This window comes from Theobroma cacao, chromosome 8 (genome assembly GCF_053813885.1).
Source record: "Theobroma cacao isolate CCN51 chromosome 8, ASM5381388v1, whole genome shotgun sequence".
In the NCBI taxonomy this organism is placed as follows: domain Eukaryota; kingdom Viridiplantae; phylum Streptophyta; class Magnoliopsida; order Malvales; family Malvaceae; genus Theobroma; species Theobroma cacao.
The window spans coordinates 203625-221967 of NC_142646.1; the positions used below are offsets into that span (position 1 = coordinate 203625).

Consider the following 18343-nt stretch of genomic DNA (forward strand, 5'->3'; position numbering starts at 1 on the left):
ATAATCAAGGTGAAGATTCGGCGATCGCTATTGGATTTGGTTACCAAAATGTTTCTACTAAGATAATTTGACTGTTCTGTGTTCAGAAAGGACTGACTTTCTTTGAGACCGTTCGGTTTGGTACTCATAAAATATGCATAAAAAATATAAATTGACATTTTTGTTTGACTCGGTTCCGCCAAGGGTGGTTGAGAAAAGATAAGTTTGATTATTTCGGCCAAGACTGAGGAAAGCTCTACTGTACATAATTCTACAACTACATAAAAGCCAAGTTGTGAATCAAAAACTAGACGGTGGTAACCAAAGAAAATAGATTCACCACTTCCCTCGAGCAAGAAAAATGAATCCATCAAAAGTTCGATGCATCTCAGAATGCTTTGTGAAACCACCGCATGTTTCTCAAGAATCGAAGCAGCCCTTCTATCTGACAACATGGGATCTAGCCATGCTTTCTGTACAGTATATCCAAAAGGGCCTTCTCTTTGCCAAACCTCCGCCAGAGGATTGTCCACAAGACTTGATCAAGAATATCTTGGACAGGCTCAAGAAGTCCCTCTCCCTCTCCCTTGTTCATTTCTATCCTCTTGCAGGTCGTCTTGCAACAAGAAGAGAGGAAAACCCCCCTGCTTATTTTGTCTTTGTTGATTGCAACAACAGCCCTGGGGCCAAGTTTATCCACGCAGCCGTTGACGCAACAGTATCCCACATTCTTTCCCCAACTTATGTGCCATTGGTTGTTCAATCATTCTTTGACCATGACAGAGCAATCAACCATGATGGTCACTCCAGACCTTTGCTGTCTATTCAGGTCACGGAGCTGGTTGATGGGGTATTCATAGGGTGTTCTATGAACCATGCTATTGGGGATGGATCCACCTTCTGGCATTTCTTCAACACATTGTCCGAAATATTTCAAGCACAGGGAGATAATGTAAAAATCTCACGCCAACCTGTGCTCAAGAGGTGGTTTCCAGAGGGTCATGGTCCACTAATTAACCTTCCTTTCACTCACCAGGATGAGTTAATCAGAAGATTTGAAGCACCCCAACTTTTAGAGAGAATCTTCCACTTCTCAGCAGAGTCCATTGCAAAACTCAAAGCAAGGGCCAATTCAGAATACAACACCAGCAAAATCTCCTCCTTCCAGTCTTTATCTGCGTTTGTCTGGATGTCAATAACAAAGGCCCGCCGTTTTCCAAATGACCAATTAACTAGTTGCAGGTTGGCTATAAATAACAGATCAAGACTGGATCCACCCTTGTCCCCAGATTACTTTGGGAACTCAATTCAAACCGTGAGAGCAGTAACTACAGCTGGTGAACTGGTCGAGCAGAATCTTGGATGGGCTGCTTGGCAATTGCACCTAGCTGTGGTTAACCACACAGACAAATCAGTGCGTGGCTTTGTCAATGATTGGCTTCGTTCACCGTTTATTTACCAGCTTGGTCAGTTTTTTGATCCACAAAGTGTAATGATGGGAAGCTCACCAAGATTCAACAAGTACGGAAATGAGTTTGGGTTGGGGAAAGCACTGGCACTCCGCAGTGGATATGCTCATAAGTTTGATGGGAAGGTTTCCTCATATCCAGGACGCGAAGGTGGAGGAAGCATAGACTTGGAGGTCTGCCTTCCAGCTCACTCTATGAATGCTCTTGAATCGGATGCGGAGTTCATGGCTGCTGTTTCTTCCTCTATTTAAGCTTAAATTTTGATTCTGTGACTGTCCCCTGCGCATCGTGTCTTACCTACTACCACTTATTTGTTTTCTTTTGTTTGTTTCCAAGCCTCGTCTACAATACCACTACTGAGAAAACGAAAGAGTGGGATGGAAATGATTCAGAAAATAAAAGATTGAATTTTCTTCCATATCTGCTGACTTTTTCCTAAATTGCATATTCAATTGTTAACTCAGAAATAGACTGAAAAAGCTGTCTTAGTCTCCTAGCTATAATTCTACAGCTACACAGAGCAAAGCTATGAATGAAAATTAGACTATTGGAAACCAAAGAAACTACTATCCTTTGAGTGAGAAATGAATTCCCCAACTGTCCGATACATATCAGAATGCTTTGTGAAACCCCATTATGTTTCAGAAGAATCAAAGCAACCGTTTTATCTGGCCCCATGCTTTCTTTACACTACATTCAAAGCGGCCTTCTCTTTTCCAAACCTCCAGGTAATTGCCAACAAGACATGATCAAGAATCACTTGCAGGGGCTGAAGAGTTCTCTCTCCCTCACCCTTGTTCATCTCTACCCACTTGCATGCCGCCTCGCGACAAGAAATGATGAAAACCCGCCTTCCTATTTTGTCTTTGTTGATTGCAACAACAGCCCTGGGGCGCCCAATTAATTCATGCAGCAGTTGACATGACAACATCCGGTATTGTTTCCCCAGATTATGTGCCATTGGTTGTTCGATCATGATGGAGCTGTCAACCATGATGGTCACGCCAGGCCTTTGATATTAATTCAGGTCACGGGTGGATGTTGTATTCATAGGGTGCTCTGTGAACCACGCTACTGGGGACGGAACCACCTTCTGGCATTTCTTCAACATATTGTCAGAGTTATTTAAAGCGCAAGGAAGAAATGCACAAATCTCACGCCCACCAGTGCTTAAGAGGTGGTTCCCAGAGGGTCATGGTCCGCTAATTAACCTTCCATTCATCCAACCGGATGAATTTATTAGCAGATTCGAAGCACCCCAAGATTTAGAGAGAATCTTCCACTTCTCAGCAGAGTCCATTGCAAAACTCAAAGCAAGGGCCAATTCAGAATATAACACCGGTAAAATCTCCTCCTTTCAGTCCTTGTCTGCGCTCGTTTGGAGGTCCATAAAAAAGGCAGGACGTTTTCCACACGAGCAAGTTGTTCTTCGAAAATTGGCCATAAATAACAGATCTTGATTGGAACCATTGTCCCCAGATTTCTTTGGAAATGCGATTCAAACCGTTAGAGCAATGACCACAGCTGGGAATTGCTTGAACAGAGTGTTGGGTGGGATGCTTGGCAATTGCACCTAGCTGTGGCTAACCACACCAATAAAGCGGTGCGTATTTTTGTTGACGAATGGCTTCGTTCACAATTTATTTACCAGCTTAGTCGGTCTTTTGATCCACATTCTGTAAGGATGGGGAGCCCACCAAGATTCAATGAGTACATAAATTAATTTGGCTTGGGGAAAGCACTGAAACTTGGTAGCGGATATGCTCACAAGTTTGATGGGAATGTTGACTCATATCCAGGACGCCAAGGTGGAGGAAGTAGAGACTTGGAATCCAACGAGGAGCTCGTGGCTTTTGTTTCTTCCCCCATCTAATAAGCTTAATTAGTTTGCGGAGCTGTCCCATGCAGTCCAAGTCTTACCTACCACTGCCAGTATTATTCTTAAGCCTCATCTACCACTAGCAAGAAAGAAAAGAGTGTGATAGGTTTACCATTGAAATAGAAGGATTGAACTTTGAGTATGTTTGTTTCGACATTTCAGATCTTCCACATCAAATGGATAGATTGTCTCAAATAAATTCTGGGTTGCCAGCAAATAGTTATCCATAGCTATCACTCTGCTTCTCACTACCTTAATCACGAAAAGAGATCTTTTTCTTCAGTTGCTTGTTCATTTTGAGCATTTCCATGTTCCCAAAATAAAAAAAACATTTCAAGCTTTTTGAACTGGAATTGGCATTAACAAACTAGCGGCATAGGGTGTGACAGATATTCCCGGACAGTTCCATGCCTATATTTGCTTTTAATTATCTGAAAGCATATTTACCTTGACATGCAGCAAAGGACCTCTATAATTTATTGTGGACTAGACCAAGTCAGTATGATTTAACCGAGAATGCTGTGGGGAGTGCCTTCTTGGCCGTGTAGGAAAGAAGAAGAGCAATAGCCTTATGAAAAGCTGGTTTGTCCAAAACACAAATAACAAAAGGGCCCCGGATCAGAATAACAACATCCTCTATGTAAAATAATTTCCATGTGCGAGTTGATAGCTAATTTACATTTTCTCCTATCCTACCAGAAAAATGAAAAGGACCTTCCACCCGACCAAACGCCTCCATGCAACACATTAATTCTACCCCAAAATTCAAGTGCTCTAGACTAGTCCAAGTCGGCAAGGAGAGATGATACCAGAAGCTACGTGAGAGTTAGGCAGGTATAATTTTACAAGAGTTCTTTTTATAAATAAGTCTCATGCATTAGGTGTTTTTGAAAATAAACCTCCTTACAATTTTAACTGTTTTTAACTAAGAGAATTAAAATTTGAACAAAATTACCTTTAATAAAATCGACCTATTCGTTTGGCTTCGCGCTTCAACTTGAAACTTATTAACGGGTCAAGTATGTTTAGGTCTGCGCCTCAAACCAACTCATATTCTTTGAGTTTTTCTCACAAAACCATTCATTTGTAGAGTATTTCTTACCAGAAAGAAAAATGTTTAAACATTTTGTGTAATTTGAAGTAATTTTTAATGCATGAAGAAAAACCTTTGAGCGTTTTAAACATTTTGGAGTAATTTTTGATATATGAAGAAAAACTTTTGAACATTTTAAACATTTTTTGTCAAGTAGGTATATTCGTTAATTATGTTATTAAATGGAATATGGTGTATCGTTTGAAGTTGTTGATCTTATTAAATGAAATTCAGTAGTTTTAGTGGTTTATAAGTATTACATAATCGATTTTTGGGTATTTTGTGACTAGTTTTTAAATATTACGTTACTAATTTTTACGTATTGTATGACTGACTTTGGGCATTATGTGACTAGTCTTAAAGTATTACGTGACTAATTTTTAGGTATTGTGTAATTGGTTGATATGGCATTGCATGACTAGTTAATAGGCATTGCGTGACTAGTTAGTAAGGTATTGTGTGACTTAGTCATTGCCTAAAAATCAATCACACAATGCCTAAAAATCAGTCACATAATACCTAAAAATCAGTCACACAATACTTAAAAATCAGTCACATAATACTTAAAAACCAATCACGCAATTATTAAGTCACATAATGCTTAAAAATCAGTCTCATAATACTTAAAAACTAGTGATACAATGCCTAAAAATCAGTAATGTAATATCTAATAGTTAATTTATTTACCTGCTCGCAGCTAGGTTTAAGTTGTCAAAGTGTTCTAATGTACAAATTTGTCTAATCAATTTCAACTTTGCAATCCACAACATTCAAAAGCAAAACAAAATATATCCCTATCAAGAGGGACTTGTTCATTCCTCTTATGCAAAAACAAAATATACTCTCTTTACAAAATATTTCTTGAATAATTATAACTCAAAATCCCATAAAAAAATAAAATCCCCAACAAACATGCTTAATAATTATCCTAATTCTAAACATAATAAAATCGTGAACCACCATAAAATCTATCAAACATGCTTTAGCTATTCTTTCTCTTTAAGCCCATCGTTTTAACTAATCTAATCCAACTTATCAACACAAGCATCTTCATTGCAGCACACATTTCAAAACGAGTCATCATCAGAAAGTATCCAGTTACCACATTCATCATGCTGACTGCAATCACCATAGAAGAACAAAATTACCGTTCATTGCTCTTAAGAACCCAAAAATCCACCATCCAAAAAAATAAAACAAAATAAGAAAAAATTTGATGTCATGTCTGCTATTTAAGATGACGAAAAAAAACTGAATGGTGAGATAGACATTATTTGACTAGAAAAATTGATATTTAATTTTGAAATTTTTTTTTAAATAATGAGATAGAGAAAATTAAAATATAATTTAAATGATATTATTATCAAGTTATGTTAAAAATTAATTCAAAATAATTAAATTTATAATAAATAATATTTTTAAATTAAACTTATAAAAAAATTTATCTTTTACAATTTTGTCATTTCACAGTCCAGAGGTCTTGGGCGTCAGGCACTAATTATTATGAAACAGAGTCCGCGCCGATCTGTTGCGTTAAAACCGGCATTAGCTTTGTTAGAAACGCAACTGAAAGAATGCTCCAGGCTGGAACCCATCCTCTTAGCTCTAATTTTCCATCTCTCAACTCGTCCCTCAGCAACATATCTATCCTAAAAACAAAAAAAGACTCCAAATCATTATCAAAAAAGTCGACAGTTTGAAAAAGATTTTTTTCTCTTTCGAGCAAAGGTAAAATTAATCACAAATATATAATAATAATAATAATAATAATAACAATAACGCATGCTTACTTTAAAAAAAAAAACAATAAGGTATGCTCATATTTAAGAAAAACAAAAAAGGAAATGCTCATGAAGGACTCACCTCACCTGGCGCCTGGCGGCTGTTCGCCTCTGAATTTATAACCCGAGTTTGCGGCGTGGGCTAACGACGCTAGAGCCGCCCCATCTCAAAGTTTACTTGCGCATTTAAAATTAAGAAAACAAACAACTTTTCCCCGGATTTTGGACACCTTAGACACTTGCTCCCCACATTCGGAGCACCTGTTCCTTTTGTCTTTCCTCGTATGGTGCGTGGTTCCACTTTCCAGAAGATTCAGCCACGTGTCCAATTGCCGAATCTATCAGCTCTTGCCGCGAGTACAGCTGAGCCGAAAACTATGGCTACCCCTCCAAATTGGGAAAGTCCCACGAGTTTTGGTTAAGACATTCCTCTGTATTACCATTTTTTTGTACTACCTGACACACCCCCAATCTTCTCAACTGCCAGCTAAGCCAAAAACTGGGATCTAACGGCTGACAGATCACAGATATTGGGTTTTCAACCAACAACAGTCACGGTGGTTTCTTCCCTGGATTCCGTTCTTGACCAATCCAAGTTTCAGTCTACTCTTTCCGCGGTCAGCGAGTTAACGCATCGAGCCAATGAAATCCCTCCACGTCATCAAAAACCTCCCCCATTTTCCACAGCCTTACCCACCAACAAACAAAGCCGCAAAAAAGGTGCGAAAATTAAAAAGAAAAAAGAAAAAGATAAGGCGAAGGTACTCCTGTATAGGACGCTAACACACTCTCACTTGCACAGAAGCTTCACGGGCACGCTTTCAGTTACAAAAACCCAAAACCCCAGCCAAATCAAACTCCCTTCTCTCGTTTCCTCTTTCTATGAAAGAATTAGGAAACTCCCAAAAAAAGAAAAACCCTAGAAAAAAATCACTTCTTTCTTTGATTCGAAAAAAAAAAAAATTCTCAAAATGTGCAACAATTCAGATTCGATTCTTCCATTGATAGAAATTCCAGGAGATTCATCGAGAACAAGGTCGTTATATCATCGTCCACCTGGTTGCCGATTTTTCCCGTCCGAGGAGGAGCTTCTTAACCACTACCTCACCGGGAAAAACAGCTCCGACGCCTCCGATCGCGCTGACATGTACGGCTACGATTTGATCAGGGAGCTTAACTTGTACGACTACGAGCCGTCGGATTTGCCGGAGGGCGTGTGCTTTGTGCACGGATGTCGGGGAAGGAAAAGGCACTGGTTTTGTTATACGGAGAGAAAAGGAGAGAGGAGTAAGAGGAGGGCAAAGGGAGGGTTTTGGAGGAAAATAGGGAAAGTTAAGGATGTGTTTGATGGGGAAAATGTATTGTTGGGGACTAAAACTAGATTTGTATTTTATGAGGCTAATTCTGTTAAGAAAGCAGTTAGGACTTCTTGGATTATGTACGAATATGCCCTGCTTCACCATCGCAAGGTAAAAATTACTTCTTTCTTTAAAGTTTTTATTTATGGGGTCATATTTTGAGGAATTGCTTCTTGTTATTGATGTTTGGTAGGTAGTGATGAATTGTAACTGACAAATTTTGTATCTATTGCAGATTTAATATTGTGCTCTCCAGTCTCCAAGAAACCTTCTTTTTTAGTTTGTTTTTAATGCTTCTTTCTTTAATGTTTTAAGGCTCCATACCTTTTGCTGTTTATTAATTGACCGTGACTCTTTTCACTCAAATATATTTGCTGGGGTCCAAAAGGAATTTCTAATCTAACTCGAAGCTTTCCAAAACTTCAGTGGGTTAATTCCCCCATTTGTTTGTATGTGGCTTTGCGTGGTTTTTGAAAGGGTGCGTTGTTGTTTTTCTAAAATGCTTTAGATGATGCATCATTAGAGTGAACATAATCTTGGTTTTGTGTTCAGTTGGTTAGGCAAATAATGCTAAATGATTTGTTTTTCTGAATGGCCACATGAAAATAATTTTGCTTATTGTTTTTACCTTTTCAATTGGAGAAACTTTTATTGGTGTAGATTGGGGTGTTCTGAGTCCTCAATAAAGAAAATTTCTGCCCTAATTTTCTAGTGAAATCTTAGTAAGTTCTGACTTTCATATGCATATTCTTTCAAAAATATCAACTTTTTTGTAATTAATGATGCTTTTTTGTGAGATATCTTTTATACGAAGCTGAACATATGAAATTATGTTTAGATTGGTTTCAAGGGTGGGGGCTTCTGGAAGTGTTACTTCCATGAAAGTTGATGTCTCTACCATTTGCAGGCTTCTTTTGTCCTATGCCGAGTATTTGTCAAATCTCGTGCTGGAAATAGTGTATCGGAGAATGTTTTAAGCTCTTGTGCAGAAGAAAGTGTTGCAGCTGTACGTCACATCGGTATTCAGCATGATGGATTTCTTTCACCTGACATTCTTGAAGCTGAAATCAATGGTGATGACTTCACTAAAGAGCTAGATCAATCAATATCAACTAGATCTGTTTCTGTTCCCAGTTTTGAGTTCCCTTCAGTCGTTCAACCAGAGCTGCCCAATGATCTGGTAACCTATATTGAGCATACACTGCTTCTTTTCCTAACAAAGCATGCATTTTCAAATCTCAGTTGCATAGTCTATAACTCCTATCTTATGTCATGCATGTACAGATAAGCCCTCAGTTCTTTTTTTGTTATAGATAAGCCAACAATAATATGTATTCAAGATTATGAAGTAATTGTGCTACACACTTGTATCGCTGTTTTAAATGTCATGGTTGAGCATTAAAATGAAGGATGTTGATCTATTCTTTTCAGTTTCTCACATTTTACAAACCAGATAAACCTTTTTGCCTATATTTGCTGTGCATCTCTAGTGAAATTTCCGCTATCTGAAGTCTGAACTCCTCAAATGTTGAGCATGTCTAAACTTTTTATTAGATGATGGCGTCTTTCCTCAAATTGAACAAGTTTTTCTGTGACATGGCTGTTATGCAGGTGGGATCTCAGTTGGCTACCAATAATTTATGGGCAATTGTAGAAGGAAATTTCATAGAGTTGAACGATCTCGGGCGATGATTGTCTGTGATACGCCCTAAAGCAGATAGGAGCAGTTACCTCATTGGAGGCTTAATTACACAAAAATAGCAAGGGAATGGATTTATGTTTTCAGCAACCTAATACAGAACAAGAAATTTTCAAATCTGAGTAGAGAGTAATGTAATGGCAGGATCACTTACCTCCTAAGGTCATTTCTCTTTCCTCTTTTGTGGTAAGGCTTTGAGCTGATGACATTCATGAAAGTTTAGTGAAATTATCTTTTGGTTCACGATACAGGTTGCACTCATGTGGTAATATCAGGAATTTGCTTCAGAAGAATTTAATTATCATGAAGTTTTGTTTCAGAAGAATCAAATTATCAGGAATTTTCCTTCAGAAAATATAAGTACGTGGTACATTCAATTTCAATATCAGGTGCTTCACCTGGCTTCCAAGTTCACCTATGATGATGGGTTGAGAAATTCTTTCCACTCACTTCTCGAATGCTTTGTTCATCTAGCCTGTTCTATAGTGTGTTCAGAACTTCTAGTTGCAGAGGTGCACAAAACTGTGTATATAATGCAGATTTCAATGACATCAAGCCTTTCTTTCTTTAGCCTGTTTGTAATTTAATTTGAACCACTGCTGTGGTCGATGAAATAACTAGACTGTTTGTTTTAAATAAAGTTGGATGAAACTGTTTGAATTGTATGTCTAGTGTTTTTTCTTTGCTGCTGCAATTATTTAAATTGATAAGAGGGAGGGCTGTCATGTGGTCTATTAGGTAATGAGCTCTTTTGGTTTAATCTGTATGAAGTTTGCAGACTGGACTTCGATCATAGGCAGGGAAAACTTGTAGCCCCTTGCTTTAATAGCTTCTGTGATGGATGGTTGGTGGGTAATGAAAAGAAAAACTTGAAATCAGAAATTTTCATGTTCCTACTTAATCATTTGAATATTCAAGGCAAAGTCTGGGAAGACTTAAGGATGTCTTTGGTTTTTAAATATTATCATTGGTTTTCAATTTCCATTTTTTATTTCTTAAATCTGCATCTGCTGAGACAATGAAATGAAACAGTGAAAATTGTATGTAGTGTTTTCTATTAATACAAAAATGGAAGTGATTATTAGTAGATAGAAATGATAGTACAATGAAGAAAGCATTGTTAGCCCAGCTCAGAGCTCACCTCTTCCTTTTTCCAATAATCTAGATGAGACGGAAGTAATTAATACTACTAAAGAATTTTAGTGCTTGCTTACGTTGTTAGGACTTTTCTTCCCTTCCCTGGTTGAATTGAATTTTGATGATCTTTAGCCAGGCTGATTATGCCCTGGACCCAACATCTTCAACTTCTGGCTGTCTGGCAATATCCCCAACCCAATCCCTAGCTCTCATCTGGAATGAAGATACGTGTTCATTTCCATACTATAAAGGTAGTACAACCAAAAACCAAAATCTTTTCTGCCAAGTTTCTCTGCCCTTTCATCTGCAAAGTTGCTTTATTTATCAAAACGATCATGTTCTAATTCAGTGGGCAGGGCCATGTTGTAGCTTCATTACCTTGCCCACAAGTATCTTGCCCCCTTTTTTTGGTCACATACCTAGAGAAAACAGGAAGACGCTCCCTTCCCAGTTCCCACAATCCATCATGTGGTAATCACAGCCCCAGTTTTGGATTTAAATTGCATGGGCAAACACTTGCCATGTGCATAATCATTATCACCGCATTCAACCTCCACCACCACCTCTCTCATATGCTAACACATACTGTTCGAGGGGTCACTTTAGTCCTTGCGTTCTTCCCAGGGCCGAAAGAAAAGAAAAAACAAAAGAAAGAAATTTAGGGTCATAATTCATAAGCTTCCCTTCCAATTAATTGATTCAATCACTCCCACCACCCACCCTTCAGAAACAGAAACAGATTTTAAAGAGAGGGGGATTGTCTGGTTTTAAATCACATAATTGCTAACAACTACACCCCATCCCTTGAGGCCCTAACTGACTCACTTTTCCCTTGAGAATTTATAACCAGCCCATCATTCCAACTTGCAAGCATGTCCTCTTTAAGCAAAAGTCAAATCACCTTCCTCATTTAATTTCTCTTCCCTCTTTTTTTTCTTTTTTTTTTTAATCTTTCCTTTTGGGAATTAGTGCGTAATGTCCAGATACTGGTACATGATTAGTTCCAAATACAGGGAGAGTGTTTTGGCGTCATTTGTAGGTAGTAGAGATTTTTCTTTAAGGTCCTTTTTTTGTCAAAAGCAAAGGTCATGTTTCTAATATTCGCTTTGGAAATGGGGGAATCATCAATGCTTATCTTATTAATCAATTTTCAATGACAGATATTACACAATGCGGTTGTGTATGCACAACCCATCTGTCCATATGGGCACATTTTGTAGGATAAAAAAGCAAAGCAACCACCTTTGAGTGGTTAGAGAGAGGGAGAAAAATCAATTAAAAAAAAGAGGTTGAAAAACAAAACAAGCTAAGAGGAGAGGCCCCCCACGATTGAGATATGAACGGCAGGAGACGAAATATTAAAGCAAGTTTGGGGGCAAGAACCTGCAAAAATACTCATTGGGGGGAGGGGGGAGGGGACTTTTGGGGTCATTGTATTCACACCTCTTTCAAGCAAAGCAATGATATTTCTGCGCATACACCAAAGCCTCCTCCATTTGACATATTCCACCTAAAATATACCGACACAGAATTCAGGTTCTTACCCCATCTCAAGATGGTGCCTAATTCTTTGTATGTGTTGTATCACTACCCCCTACATGATTCATTTGTTTTCCTTGACAAGCATGTGATGAGAAAAGAAAGAAACAAATCCCATTTATGGGGGGCGGGGGGAATAGTCAAAATTATATGCTCTACCAAGCAATCAGGTTTTTAGATGTTTAAGAAGAAAAAAGGGTAAGAAAATCCAAGTCATTCAAGTGGGGTAGCCACGTTTTGTATCTAACATATTTACACATGTCATGGTCATCAGTTCATGTATTTGGAAAACTGATCAGTCTTTAATTAACTTTTTCTTGGTCACAAAAAAAGGTGGCTGGCTCCTCATAAGATGAGAGGGGTAAGGAAAGGGAGAGAAAGAGAGAGGCATGTGGATGGTTAAAGCGGGAGGAGAAGGGGAAGGAAGGGCAGGCAGGTGCTTGGCGTGAACAAGATGGAAACAGAACCAAGGGAGGAGTTTAGTGTTTTGTGGGGCTTTGCCTACGGACGGCATTGGGAGACGGGTCCTAATTAATATTTATTTATTTTATACGTTTAGTTGTAGAGATAGGGAGGGGAAAAATCTTTACAAGGAAAAGAAAGATGGAGACTTGAAAGCCATTTGGTAAGCGGCCCAACAGGACACCTTTGCCTAGTTGTTGTTGCTTGTTATTTGTTTTTATTGTTTTTGTTATTCAATTCTTGTTAGGAAACTGCTCTTTATGACCACATTACTCTCTCTTTCTTTCTCTTCTTTTTTATCTCTCTCTTTCTCTGTCCGCAGGGTTATTTGGTAAATTACAGATTACTGTCCTCTTTTAGTCTCTCTCTCTCTTTGTTTCTTGTATATTTGATTTCTCATTTCATTTTATCTTTCAAAGGCCCTCTCCCTTCCTCCCATTGCTCAAGTGGGTGTTTTTTGTTTTCTTCTTTTCTCTTTCTCCTTTCTCTCTTTCTTTTCTTGAGAGAGGAAAGGAGAATAGCTTCAAGACTGCTTTTTCATCCGTTTTTTGTGGTCTAATCCCTTTATTTTCTTGTTAAGATTCTTTAGATCGATCAAGGTCTTTCATTTCCATCCGTTAGGTGAGCTCTTTGGGTTTACTTTCATGTTTATTTTTGCTTGATCGGTTGATGGTCAGATGAGATATGGAGGATATTCTCTCTGGTTTTTATTTCTCCTGATTTTATTGGTTGTTTGGCTTTATAGGGTATTGTCTTTCAAAGTTTTGATTTTTATGTTCTTTTTTTTTCTTTTCAAAATCTGCATATTCTTTTCAGGTCTTTCCTGTTTGTAACTAAAGTCTGTTAGTTTTTGTTCCGTGTTTCCACTGGATGTTTGATTGTCGAAGCTGTCTCTTATAATAGCCGATTTGTAGAGAGATGGTGCTGATAGTTGCCTTGTTTGACCTTAGATTCTCTATTGCATTTTGTGGTTGTGTTTGATTTAGTTGTGTTCTGTCTTTCTTCTCTTCTTTTATCTTTTTGTATGCTGGCTTTGGGGGATGGGGGTGCTGAGGGAACATATTTAAGAGATAACTACAGCTGGAAAGCCTCTTTCTTGTTTATGCGTTCAGTTTGTTTCTTTTCTTTGTCTGTCTTTGCCTTTTGTTCTATATGGCCAAGCGTGGATGCTCTAACCTTATTTACTGTCTGTTTTAGTTTTGGTTTGTTGTTGGATAACTTCTGCTACTGGATGCTCATTATTGTTTGGTTTTGATTCCCTGAAATGTTTTAAGTTTGCCAGATTTAGTTTCTCAGTGCCCTTTTGGTTTGGGCTGCTAGCTGCACATTTACTGGTCTTTGTTGATGCTATGCTGCACTGGAGAATCGGTGTCTTTGTTAATTTAGTTACATTGTCTAAACTCTCAGGTTGAGAGGTCACTTGGCTTAATTAGTTACTTCTTATTTCTCCCACTGATTACTGCATTTCTGCATAATTTCATGCCGCGGTCTTATTTCTGCAGCCTTATCGTTATCCTCCCTAGTAACATTTAGACATTAGATTTTAGATGCAGTTGCCTGTCCTTGGGTGTTCTCTGTTTATGTGATATTTGTTTCTTCTGTGTTTTCCAAAAAGCTGTAAGTTTCTTATCATTTTGAAGCTTGCATTTTTGAAGATTCCAAGTAACATTTGCATGTATTGTATGCCCCTGTGAATAGTTTGATACTTTGTTTGGAGCAATTGGTTCCTTCTGTCAGAGGGGAAAAATGTCCCTGTAAGGCAACACAAATCCTACTTCAACTACTCTCTTTCTAATAGATACATGAAAATGGATTGAAACATACTTATATTATATGGTCGTGTATTTTTGTACACTGAGTACTTTGTCTAGTAGCACTTCCAGTGTCATGGTTTCTCTCTCACTTTGTTGTGATGATTGGTAGACTTACAATGTGTATTGGAATATTTGTCAGGACTTCACCATAATTTGTACGGAAGTTCATTCAAGCCCTAATGCAGGGGCAGAGGGGTACAGTTGGTTCCTTGCCCGAAACCTTCTTTGACCATGGCTCGACATCAAGTAATGCCACTATAGACCAGCAGGTGTGCTGGAATAATATTCGAAATCCTATGGAAAACCGACTGCCTGATTGTTTGCTGTCACCTAATGACATGAACATTGCATACGTGAACTCTATTGGTCGAGAGGAGCAGGAGCTGGGCAGATGGAGCTTGGGAGAGCCTAGCTCTAGTGGCACACAGAATGAGGTCATTCGTAATGAGCGGAAAATAGAACATGGATGGTCATCTTCCATGAGTGCTTCTGGAAATGCTGGTCCCAGATTAGAAGAGCGGCGGTATGAACAGAACCCTCAACTTGTCCAAAGTCCCAACGCTGGGACTGTTCCCCAGAATCTCAACTTAAATGCAGGCCTAGTGGGTCACGGTGATGATATCTGTCAAGTTACAGAACGATCTAATCTATATAAGCCTAGTGGATCTGAAAATGAGCGGATATCACCTGGTGCTGGTCCTGAAGCTTTTCTACTTTCTTCTGGAAGTGGTGGGTACGCTGTAGATGGTAATAGTAGCGGACCTGGTTGTTCATATGAGGGTCGACGTGCATCCTGCAAAAGAAAGGCTCTTGAAGGAAATGTTGGGCAGTCCTCTTCAAGTGGAAGTTCTAGCTACTTTCATTGTGCAGAAAGTAGTGCATGGCATGGAGTTTCTGCTAGCTATAATGCAGGAAGTAGTGTGAATATATCTGCCCCGTCAGGACAGGCACACCCTAGACTTGGATTAGATGTAAGAGGATCAGCTTCTGACAGCATCCCTGAACAAATCGTTTTACCAACTGCAGAGAGCTCACGCAGGAATTTCCGGCCGAGAATAAATCCTTCAAGTATACAAGAACCTATTGCCCCTCCTATATTTTCTGCAGGTGATATGGCCAGGCAGTCTGTTGTTTCATCTTCGCAGCAGTCATCAAGACTTCTTCCAACTGATCATTCTCTGGACTTACGGTCAGCACCAGTGGTAGATAATGCAAGTCCTCAAGACCAGAATGTCTTAATTCATGTTCCATCCTTGCCGCGAAATGTGCAGCCATTTAGGTGGAATGCAGGTTCTGGCTCAAGAACTGGCAGTTCATCAAGTTCTAATGTATCTGGGGAGAGAGATGTTGTCCCACGAGACGAACATCAATCAAGAAGCATGGCTAGAAACCTATTAGATCATCCTATGTTTGTTCCTGCACCTGAGGTGAGAACTGTAGTTAGAAATCCAACAAATCGAGGTTTAAACAGTGGAAATATAAGTGTTTCTGGAAATGTTGCTTCTACATCTCGTGCTGGCTCAAGTTCTGGTGCCAATGCATTGTCCGCTTCCACATGGGTTCCTCATCCCAACCCCTCTACGCAATACCCTCGGAGATTGTCAGAACTTGTTCGTCGATCATTGATGTCTACCCTTGGTGCTGAGTCTGGAGGGCAGGGCAATCATTCTTCACTTTCTCCGGGACCTCCTACTTCTCCAGAAGAGTTGCTGCTTTCCTCCGGAGTAGCTAATCAGGGGCACCATCGTCCATATCCTAGGTCAATGTCATGGATGGAGAGGCAAGATGCTGGTTTGCTTGGAATTCCCCATTCACTCCGAACTTTAGCTGCTGCCACTGAAGGAAGAAGCAGGCTTGTTGTGTCTGAGGTAATTGTGATACTTTTCACCTTTCCTTCAAATTCAAACATAACAAGGAATAGTCTTTATTCGCTTAACATTTGTACTACTTGATTTGCTCCCATTCTAAATGTGACTGTATAGCACATACCTGGTATAGATATAGGAGAAACTTTGTCACCTTGCATGATGATGCAATGCTAATTGTTTAGAATAACGCGCATATATTGTCTTTGTCCTTAGTTGCTTTTGTTTGAAAGACATGTCATTGGGTGTTGTTATTCCAAAATGCTTGCATTATTCTATGTATAAATTATTCATGTTTTGCACCTTGGTCTTTATTTTGATCGCACAAAAGTAAATGCCAGCTATCTTGTGACAGCTATCTTGTGAAGTTTTCTTTTAACCTGCATACAACTTATTTTTAATGTTAAATTGTCTTAGCAAAGAACCACTCAATTGGAGCTGACAGTGTGTGTTAATTTTATGGGCCAGATTCGCAATGTCTTGGATCTCATGCGTAGGGGTGAGAACTTTCGTTTTGAGGTAAGTTTTTTTAATATTTAGGGTGTGATTTGATGTGGTTCTATCTTCACCAATTGAAACATGGAAGCATGAAAAAATTGCTCTAGTTTTGGTTGTTCATATATTGTTGCTATGTTCATATAGGTAGCTTTCTCCAAATTTGAGCTTGTTATGGGCAAAGGGTGGCCATGTAATGTAGGATCCGAGTGTTGTTTGTTGAATTAAATTTACTTCTGACAAAACTAGTGACGTTTGCTCGTTTTAATTCTGCTTGTATGGCAGGATGTTATGATCCTTGATCAATCAGTATTTTTTGGGGTAGCTGATATTCATGATCGGCATAGAGATATGCGGCTCGATGTTGATAACATGTCGTATGAGGTAGTTCTATATTCCTGGCATCTACTGTCCTTTCTGAGTTTGGAAAATTGTTCTCACCGTAGAATTGCTTTGTGTGGGTAATAGGAGTTATTGGCTCTGGAAGAGCGCATTGGTAATGTGAGCACAGGGTTGAGTGAAGAAACTATACTAAGCCGTCTGAAACGGCGAAAGTACTCTACTGCACCAGTAACTCAGTTAGAGGCAGAACCATGTTGTATTTGTCAGGTAATGATTTTTCTCATCTGTGCAGTTCGTTACTGATTCTATGAACCCTTTGAATAATTGTTTACAAACATGCAGGAAGAATATAATGATGGACAAGATCTTGGAACACTGGAATGTGGCCACGACTTCCATGCTGATTGCATTAAACAATGGTTGATCCACAAAAATTTGTGCCCCATTTGCAAAGCAACGGGTCTGAATAAATGAGACAACCATTGGTTTTCAGGAAACTAGTTCTTCCTCAGGTCAGAGGAAGAAAGACTAGGATTGCAAATTTGTGGCTTCTGTAATCATTGAACGTGATCCTTCAAGTGTTGCCATATGTAGCCTTTACAGTTTTTATCCTGAGATAGTCCATGGCACTTCTAATTCAATAGCTGGAGGCATTTTTAATTGCAATTCTGTCAAAACAAAGCAATCATGAGGGTGGATGACACAAATGTCTGAAGCACTGGGAACGGAAAGCTGGTTTCAACATTTTTCATTTTATCACTGCACTATTAGTTTATGTATGAATCTTAGCCCATTGGCGACATAGATTATTGAATACTTCATTACATTTTGATGTTCCTCTTAATTTTGGTTCTCTTTTTGTTTTGGTGGGGGGAGGGGCTGACCTTATGGATACCCCAAGGCAGGTCAAGTGAGTGGTTCCTTATATAACTTTTATTTGTTGGATTGACCATAATTTTTCAAAGAAATTCTCTCCGTAACCAATAACAGGCTAATTCACTGTTCTAACAACTTGGCAAAATGACTGTTTTTGTCAATACTGTCTTCAGTGGATCCCCTGTTGCAGCTGCTTCTAGTGAATGGATTCTCTCTCGTCGGTATGGTCTAAAATTTTTGACTAACCCATTTTATTAATCTCTTTGTCTAGGCTGGTTCAATTTTTTCTTGCACAAAATGGGATAAGGGAAGTTGTCAGGGAGAAGGAGATGATGGTTGAAAGCGACCTTCAACTTGAAAGAGTAATGCTTCGACAGTGAAGAAGGTTGGAAGCAACCTTCATAGTTAACATAAGCTTTGCAAACAAGTTTAACCCGTACTTTTGGTCGAGGGTAGCGTATTGGCAATGGTAACAAGGACTTGTAACCATCATCGGAGGGGAGACTAACACTTACAAATCTGTCTAAATTTCAACCTGACAAATGTATGAACATA

At 38.9% G+C, this 18343-nt stretch overlaps 3 protein-coding genes and 1 pseudogene across 3 annotated transcripts; all 4 read left to right on the plus strand.

The window, feature by feature from the left end:
• Positions 1 to 210: 210 nt before the first annotated feature.
• LOC18591161 (putative acetyltransferase At3g50280) lies at positions 211 to 1866 on the plus strand. The gene has a single exon (XM_018125869.2). It carries the CDS (start codon positions 341 to 343, stop codon positions 1697 to 1699), a length of 1359 nt encoding a protein of 452 aa, XP_017981358.1. The 5' UTR covers positions 211 to 340; the 3' UTR covers positions 1700 to 1866.
• Positions 1867 to 1896: 30 nt separating this feature from the next.
• Positions 1897 to 3455, plus strand: LOC18591162 (putative acetyltransferase At3g50280; annotated as a pseudogene).
• A 3529-nt stretch (positions 3456 to 6984) lies between these two features.
• On the plus strand, positions 6985 to 9923 carry LOC18591163 (NAC domain-containing protein 92-like). The gene is made up of 4 exons (XM_007017120.3): positions 6985 to 7670; positions 8467 to 8739; positions 9171 to 9420; positions 9510 to 9923. The coding sequence occupies exons 1-3, from the start codon at positions 7173 to 7175 to the stop codon at positions 9249 to 9251; spliced, it is 852 nt and encodes a 283-aa protein (XP_007017182.2). The 5' UTR covers positions 6985 to 7172; the 3' UTR covers positions 9252 to 9420; positions 9510 to 9923.
• Positions 9924 to 12756: 2833 nt separating this feature from the next.
• LOC18591164 (putative E3 ubiquitin-protein ligase RHG1A) lies at positions 12757 to 17756 on the plus strand. The gene is made up of 6 exons (XM_007017121.3): positions 12757 to 13017; positions 14350 to 16078; positions 16544 to 16594; positions 16856 to 16954; positions 17039 to 17179; positions 17255 to 17756. Exons 2-6 carry the CDS (start codon positions 14390 to 14392, stop codon positions 17384 to 17386), a joined length of 2112 nt encoding a protein of 703 aa, XP_007017183.2. The 5' UTR covers positions 12757 to 13017; positions 14350 to 14389; the 3' UTR covers positions 17387 to 17756.
• The last annotated feature ends 587 nt before the right edge of the window (positions 17757 to 18343 follow it).